General features: G+C 31.3%; 1 protein-coding gene across 1 annotated transcript in view; it reads left to right on the plus strand.

The window, feature by feature from the left end:
• LOC131848570 (protein halfway-like) overlaps nucleotides 1-7301 on the plus strand; it is a gene marked incomplete at its 5' end in the record, with an annotated part of 33592 nt that extends 26291 nt beyond the window's left edge. Inside the window, 4 exons of the mRNA XM_059198485.1 lie at nucleotides 2495-2680; nucleotides 3921-4079; nucleotides 5293-5397; nucleotides 6401-7301. Coding sequence (XP_059054468.1) covers nucleotides 2495-2680; nucleotides 3921-4079; nucleotides 5293-5397; nucleotides 6401-6679 — 729 coding nt within the window. The remainder of the gene's footprint in view (nucleotides 1-2494; nucleotides 2681-3920; nucleotides 4080-5292; nucleotides 5398-6400) is intronic.
• Between the last annotated feature and the right edge of the window lie 2093 nt (nucleotides 7302-9394).

A 9394-nucleotide genomic window follows, 5' to 3' on the forward strand; every position in this document is an offset into this window, starting at 1 on the left:
ATTACATGACTTTTTTTTACATCAGTTGCCTAAAGCTATGACTAATGTGGTTAACTTATCATACCTACCATTGGACCTTATTTAAAATATTTTCAATGAAGCAAAAGACAATTATTTATGACATGTTGATATAGACTTTCTGATAATGAACGGCCCAGACCCTTACCATATTCATCTGAATAAATAATTGTTTTATTGGTGCAACATTACAATTATCAGTTTTTAAAGACAAGTTAGATTTAGTAAACTAGAACAAGGAGTGATTGACTCAGTCAAAACCGATGTGATTGACTTGTTATTTCCATTAGGGCTATACTGACAAGATTTAGGAGATTAGGTGTCTCACAACAACATTTCTCTGTCAATGAGGTAAACCGCTCCATGTTGTAATTTCCCAACTCTATTAATTTATCCACGATTTACTATAATTATTAATTTCAAGTTGAGCACACTCATATTTTTTGTTAAATTAGATAATGAAGATTCTAACTCTTGAATTTTACTCTTTAATTTATTTTGTTCTAAATAATGTAAATTTGTTTTACAATTTTGAAGTTCTTGTAACAGGTCTAATTTTTGTCTTTAATAATTATAGATTTTAAACATTTAGTATGAGTTCTCACTAACTTTTCTGACTTTTTAATAAATTTGTTTATTTTTATATATTTTTTTAATTTGTACACTATTAAATTGACTAATACAACTGTTTGAGCTGGGTGTATTAGTTAAATCTATGGTCACCAACGGCTGAGTAGACTTTTGATCACAAGTGACATTTAACAATTCTGTATACAGATCTAAGGTGTTATTGTAGCTAAAACAGTTTGTGTTACATAGAACTATGCTGTTTCCTCAAGGTGTCTCTCGAGGTGAGTGATACGCTGTAAATTTGACTCATATGTGTCCCTGCAGTGATCATATTCATTAACAAGTTAAACAAGTCTATCCCTGTGCGTAGGTCCTCACAGAACACATTGTTCTACAAGTTCCCCTTCAGGGCCACATATTTGTCAAATAGAGATTTCATCTCTATTTCACTATTTCCCGTTCCTGTAACAACACTTTATTCAAGTCTTGGGTTTTCTTTAATTATGCCACCTTAAGTTTAGCATCAAGATCACAGGCTCTTCGGGACATCATTATTAAATATGCTGAGTAATTAATTTAAATATAAAGGAACTTAATGGAATTTAGAATGTGTGCTATTTCCTTACAATTTATTTATTTTATATATAAACCCTATGTAATATGTAATATGTAAGTAATTTTAGTAAATTTGTTAATTATAAATAACAATACTAAATATTATTACTTGTAAGAATGGGTTTCTTGGGGTATTACACAAGCGCCAATAAGAGAATTAAAATCAACCAATTCTAGAAGATTCAGTATTGTTATTGAAATATATATAAATAACTATTTAAATTAGGAAAGTTTCACTCTCTTGTTGTGTATTTTAATGTAAGAATTAATTATATTTCAGTTAGTACTTACAATATTTGGTTAGTGGGTAATTTTTTTTTTTCCTCGACGCACAACTTGAATTCACTTTTAAAATTACCACAATATTAACATGTAACACAAAATAAGTAATAATAAAGGAATGTTATAATAATTTAAATTGAATTACGCGATAACATGTACAAGATTGATGTAAATATAAGTTTATTACGAACTTTGACAGTTGACCGGTAAGAAATATTTATGTGTCGATTTTTGTACACAAATACTATATAAAAATGAACACAAACAACAATCGATACTTTTTATAGCTTAAACTCACTAATTATATCAATTACACTAAAAAAATTATAATAAATTAGATAAAAGTATTTAATTATTAGGCCAGCTGACTAAAGACAGTTATCGGTAATGTTGCCAGTCGAGAAAAAAACACCGCTTTATATCCAATGGTCGCGGGTTCGATTCGCACGGCACAGACATTTGTATTCATGAGTATGGTTGTTTGTGTCGGTCTGGGTGTTTTCTATGTATAATATGTATTTATTTACGAACAAAAATATATCTATGTATTTGTATCAGTTATGGGTACTACCCAAGCTTTAGCTAGATTAACTTGGGTCTAGATGGCGCTGTATGAATTGTCCTGAGATTATTATTATTATTATTATTAAAAAAAAATAGACAATTCAATTGAGTTCTTGTCAGTTCTTATCAATTGAATCTGTATACTGAACTGGACGGTAGGGTAAAAACATATAATATAAAAAGCGACTAAAATGTCCTACATGAATAAATGAATTTGTTCTTTGCCCGCTTTACCACCCACATGAAATTTCTGTTGTATAAGCTATATTACTGCAAAAATCATCAAAATCCGTTCAGTACTTTTTGCGTGAAAGAGCAACAAATAGCGGATGGCTATTCGCTCTTTCACGCAAAATGTGTCGCTCACAAACTTCTTTCGCTTCACTTGGCGTTTATAATATTAATAAGAGAGTGAAACTTAAGTAGCTAAAATCATGATGTACAGCTCAACGCCAGTTGCCGAAGAATGGAACCTGAGAATATCAACTGCACTTGCGTGTTGGAACGTCTGGAGCTGGTGGGGGAAGAGGTGACCAACCTGGTCGCTGTGGACTGCTCCCAGCGACACCTGAAGAGGATGCCCACCAACCTGCCTCCGAATACAGTGAAGCTCAATATATCTTACAACAATGTGAGTGGACCCATTCCTTACTAGTACCCATTGCTTACTATTTCTACATTTAATTGTAATATTTGCGCGTCCGTACTGAAAATCAGCGCTGGAAACTATTTCCAGCATTATACTGAGTTGTGGCCCACATTGACTCCGTTTTTTTAATGAGTAAATTATTCTTGTATTTCTTATGTTATTACTGTAAAAACGAGTTAATAAAAATTCTATTCTATTCTACATTACCCTGCATTACGTTCTGTATTCGGAAAGCAGTTTCGGTCCTATAGTGATTATTAATTGATCATTGATCGATGGCGTCGGTGATCTAGCTGTTTGGCACACCGCTTTATTTCCAGTGGTCGCGGGTTCGATTCCTCGCACGATGCAAACATTTGTATTCATGACTATGATTGGTCTCTAACTATGTATGTATTTAGAGGATAAAAAGTAACTAAGTATTTATATCAGTTGCCTAGTACCCATAACACGAGCTCTGCTTACCGTGGGACTAGATGGTGCTGTGTTAATTGTCCAGGGTTATATATTATGTGTACATATGTATATTACGTATATATTTAAAAAAATATCTAAGTATTTATATCAGTTGTCTAGTACCCATAACACGAGCTCTGCTTACCGTGGGACTAGATGGCGCTGTGTTAATTGTCCAGGGTTATATATTATGTGTACATATGTATATTACGTATATATTTAAAAAAATATCTAAGTATTTATATCAGTTGCCTAGTACCCATACATAACACATGCTCTGCTTACCGTGGGACTAGATGGTGCTGTGTGAATTGTCCAGGGTTATATATTATGTGTACATATGTATATTACGTATATATTTAAAAAAATATCTAAGTATTTATATCAGTTGTCTAGTACCCATAACACGAGCTCTGCTTACCGTGGGACTAGATGGCGCTGTGTTAATTGTCCAGGGTTATATATTATGTGTACATACATATGTAAGGCAAAACGTTTACATACATATGTACACATAATATATAACCCTGGACAATTAACACAGCGCCATCTAGGCAACTGATATAAATACTTAGATATATTTTTAAATATATACGTAATATACATTATTACGTATATATTAAAAAAAATATCTAAGTATTTATATCAGTTGTCTAGTACCCATAACACAAGCTCTGCTTACCGTGGGACTAGATGGCGTTGTGTTAATTGTCCAGGGTTATATATTATTATTTATTATTAATTGAAATGTTATCTTTGATTGCAGATAACATCGCTTCAAGCAGTAGGCGATGATCCCACATATGAACACCTTCGGCAGCTGATAGTGGACTACAACGATATAGTGAACATCGTGGAGCTGGAGGGCACTAAGTTCATAGACAACTTCATCTTCTTCTCCATTGTACACAATAAACTTAAAACTGTGAGTATGAAGTCTAATTATTACTAATGTATTTATATTACTTGAATGACGAGCGTGCATGGCAATAGTTGTTCATGCTCGGGATTTTCATTTAATAGAATAGAAAATCATTTATTCAAATAAACTTACATTGAAGCACTTTTGAATAGTCATTACATTTTTCTAATCTACCGCTCGTTCGGAAAGCTGTCTCATCACAAGAAGAATGAGCAAGAAACTTGCGTGTTGCTCTTTTAAATAATTTATTATTACTTTACATTTTTAAGTTTAAGTGTGTGAATACAAACCACCAATTAGCACTAATGTTACCTACCGTCCAGTTCAGTATATATGTTTGGGAAACTACTCTGCTACCAAATGATGATGATAAATGATGATACAGGGTATATTTTAAACAATATACATCCAATTGAGAAGAACTGGCAAGATATTCAATTGAATGTTTTATTCATTTTCTTTAAAAGCCAGTTTATTTACAATGTATATTTATATAGGTGTCTATGTCTAAACAAAGCATCATCAGGCATTAAAATCTTATATATAAAATTCTCGTGACACAGTTTTCGTTCCCATACTCCTCCGAAACGGCTTGACCGATTCTCATGAAATTTTGTGAGCGTATTGAGTAGGTTTGAGAATCGGCCAACATCTATTCTTCATCCCCCTAAATGTTAGGTGTAGTCCACTCCAATTTTTTTTTTATTTTAAGGTATAACGTTTGCCGGGACAGGTAGTTGTTATTATATTTTTATACAAGAACTTTGTTTTTTTTTTATCTTAAATCGTCAACATGTGTTTATATTTTTTAATTTCTTTTGTTTGATTTTCTTGTTCGTTTTTTTATGTAATGATTTGTATTGTGTTACATATTTCTATTTATATGTTATAACTAGCTGTTCCCGTGACTTCGTCTGCTTGGAATTTAAGTTTATTTTTCTAAAATAAAAGTCCCGTCAAAATCGGTCCAGCCATTTCAGAGATTAGCCGGAACAAACAGACAGACAGACAAAAATTGTAAATAATGTTATTTTGGTCTACGTAATGTATTTATATTTATATGCATGTAGTATAAAACTGTTATTTCAATATTACAAACATACACTCTAATTTTATTTATATGTATAGATTTATATGTGAGCTGTGAGGATCATCATTGTTGTGTTGTGATGAGTGATTGTAATATATATTATTCTATTCTATTCTATTCTAACAGATCCACACATATGTGCTATGGAATCGTTTCGACACTACGGGCCCTACTTTCTTGATAGCAGGCAATCGTATACACTGCGATTGTAACACTGAAAAAATGCTAAAGGTATGTAACAAAAAGTTCATCAAAGAGGATGGTTATTTCGACTTAACTTAAATGTTTTTGGTTTCAAGCTGGATACCTTATATTTTTAATGATTTTTTGTTACGTATATTTAAATCTTGAATCCAAAACTGTTTGTCTATTTGTGAGTTAAGATTTAACGTAAAAAGTTAAAAAGTTACATGATTAGGAGGTATAAGGGACATGAAAGTCTGCATGTTATTTAAATATAAGTAGAGAAAACAGGGTTGTAAGGACTTGAAAGTAGACAGATGAAAGGTTGTATGGAAGTCTCGTCATTTTTAAAGTTAGAGCTTTGAATATTTTTTGAGGTTGTTGATGAAATATAAATAATTATGACATTATTTCAATGCGGCTCATCGAGGTTACTTGTGACCCGAGAGCTGGTAGCTATTTTGCACAAAGGCTAAGTATGGCCATTCAAAGAGGCAACGCTGCCAGTATCTTGGGTACGCTGCCTCGATGTGCCGCGTTGGATTACAGTGATTGTTTGTATTAATTATGTAAAAAAAATCTCGAATTATATACATATTATTATATATTACATTATGACATTCCACATCTGTAAAAATTTAACCTAAAGTTTGTATGGAAAATCGTTATTTTTGAAGCAGAACGATTTCTTTCTTTGGAATATTTCTTTATTTGATTATGTCAAAATACTATTTTATATCAACACGCAGTCGATGTCGCAGGCACAACACATATTACCATACTATATAACAGTTTTGTATCAAAATCTAAAACGCACGGTGGAAGATTGTGGAAAGTGGCAAGAACTTCGCCGACAACATCGTTTCTCTTAAAATATGAATTAATGTGACAGTTGATAGAATCCAGATTAATTTTATATTTTTATTTTTATTTCTCTATCTACCCAAAGGTAGTCTGGAAGAGATTGCTTAGCGATAAGACCGCCTTTTGTATAATTTTTTCTCTGTAATTGGTGCAATATACAGTATAAATAATAATAAATAATTTTCAGCCGTGGCTACAGGAAAACTTCAAAAACATACCGGACTACAAAAGTCTAGAATGCCAGGACAACATGGGTGCTGTGGTGGAACTAATTGAGTCACGTGTCTGCCACACGCCCCGAGATTGGACAGATTATATCTATTACATCATAGGTTTAGAAGTTTTAATACTAGTTCTACTTATTAGTAAAGTCTCTTATGACTACTGGGTGTTTAAGACAGCAGGCTACTTGCCGTGGCCTGCAAACAAAATGCCGAGGCTGCCGTGTGACTGGCTGTGCGAGTGAGATGGAAGACATCTATTGGGATTCCAAGGAATGTAATACATTCAGCCATGTGTTTAATGAATGTGGTAGTGTTAATCGGTTTTAAAAAGAAAACGGGATCATTTTTTTTAAATATTTGTTATACATTTTGTATAAATTATGAAGTAAAAGATATTTTGTTATCTGTTCTATTTGAAATCAGAATTAAAAGGATATTTTTATCAAATTTGATAATATTAAAAATCTTATAATATTATAAATATAAAGAAAATGTAATATAGAAATATGTGTTTTAGAATATGTTAGAGATCTCTTGTGTTAAATATGTTGTAAATTTTAATGTATATGTATATAAATGTTGCTGTATAATTAAGTATGAATTAATATACAAGTCCCAATTTTGAAGTAGTATGTAGTTATTGACCGTTTGTTTGGAATCTCCAAATATCTCGATTATATAAAAAACATGCATAGCATTTTCAGGAAGAATGTCGTAATAAGGAAATCTTAAAATTATAGGAAATATTATCATTTTTATAATCTCAACTTATGGTCACTAATATGCAGCAAAGAGTTTGAATGAAATTATTTTGTCTATCGTAAGCAGAGTTATATATTTTTTAATTTATTGGGCATTGGCGATATAGGCAGATTTTTTTTTATTTTTTGGTTTTTCATATAAGCGGAGACAATGAAGTTTTTTTTTTTTTTTAGTTTTTTACACACATATTTTCTTTTTTTAATTTCGGGACGCAGATTTTTTTTTAAAGACATCGCAGAGACAATAAAATATTTTTTCTTGTTATTTTTTAAATTTAAATAATTACGACATTTTTCCTGTAATATTGTAAATCAAAGTAGTAAAACAGAAATAGTGGACTTTCATATCCGCATATATTGTGTGTTTGGAATTATGAGGCTAAGCGTAATTATTATTTAAAATGTTGATCGATGTAGTATTTTTTTTTAATTTAAAAAGCACAGTTTACTCTCTCCCATTCATCTAATAGTGACTTTTAAACTGAATGTAAAATTATATTACATTTACATTTATAAGAGGCTTACATCAGTTGAGAAATCAATTATATACTAGTTTTTATTTTCAGGTGCCATAACATTCAGCTGGCAGTTTAAATATATTTTCTATAAATTATTCTGATGCATTACTAAATTCAAATTTGAATCATTTTGCAAATGTACTAACATTTTCAAATTGGTACTAATAAAAAAAATATATAAGATAGACTTTTTATGACTATATTATTATCATTACACCGTGTAAAACAAAGTCGCTGTCGTTGTCTGTCCGTTCCTATGTGTGCTTTAAATCTTTAAAACTACGCAACGGATTTTGAAGCAGCTTTTTTAGATAGAGTGCTCCAAGAGGAAGGTTTATATGTATAATACATGTACACCCGGGCGAATGGGTAATAAATAATAAAGATATTTGTAAATTATTTTTAGTACAAGCATTAGTTTTATTCATAATAGTTACGTTTAGTAATGCATCTGAATTGTGGTTATTCTATTATATTCTATTAAGTTTAACAGATTAAAATGATATAGATTTTTGTAAATAAATACAATCAAGACTGTATATTTCGTAAGAGTTTATATAATTATAATAAAATATTTTATTATAAATTGTTTTTTTTTTATCCTGCAAAGTCAGTTCGGAAATTAGTCCCTGATTTATCAAATAGAGCAAACACAAGTAAACAAGTGTTTGAAAAAACACTATCCTACCTGTACTAGGATCACATAAATTACGTACAAACTTGTTTAGTACTGCTTTACGTAACAATTATACGAAGAGGGACGACGAGAGTTTGAAAGTACAGAAATGTTAATGTACTAGGAGAGCATGTATTTACAGTGACAAATTTGTTAATTTCTGCATTACGTAACCATGAGGAAGAGGGACAACGATATGACAGTTGAGTTTGATAGTGCTAAAGTGAGAGATGTACAATATCCTATCTGTACTAGGAACACATGAATTAGCAGCTACAAACTTGTTTACTACTACTTTACGTAACAATTATACGAGAGGAACGATAATAGTTTGAAAGTACAGAAATGTTAATGTACTAGGAGAACATGTATTTACAGTGATAAATTTGTTAATTTCTGCATTACGTAACCATGAGGAAGAGGGACAACGATATGACAGTTGAGTTTGATAGTGCTAAAGTGAGAAAGAGATGTACAATATCCTATCTGTACTAGGAACACATGAATAGTAGTAAACAAGTTTGTAGCTGCTACTACAAACTTGTTTACTACTACTTTACGTAACAATTATACAAGAGGAACTATAAGAGTTTGAAACAGAATGTAACAGAAATGTTAATGTACTAGAACATGTATTTACAGTGACAAACATGTTAATTTCTACATTACGTAACAATGAGGAAGAGGGACAACGATATGATCGAGTTTGATAGTGCCAAAGAAAGAAAGAGATGTACAATATCCTATCTGTACTAGGAACACATGACTTAGCAGCTACAAACTTGTTTAGTACTGCTTTACGTAACAATAAGTGGGACGACGAGAGTTTGAATGTACAGAAATGTTAATGTACTAGGAGAGCATGAATTTGCAGCGACAAATTCAGCTTTACGTCACAATAAGAGGAGAGGGACGACGATAGACAGTTGGAATTTGATAATGCTAAAGAAAGAATGAGATGAACATCAGAAAGAATACTTATTAAAAAACAAATTTTAGGCA

The sequence above is a fragment of the Achroia grisella genome, unplaced genomic scaffold, assembly GCF_030625045.1.
Source record: "Achroia grisella isolate CSIRO2021 unplaced genomic scaffold, CSIRO_AGI_Agris_v1 utg5611, whole genome shotgun sequence".
Lineage (NCBI taxonomy): Eukaryota > Metazoa > Arthropoda > Insecta > Lepidoptera > Pyralidae > Achroia > Achroia grisella.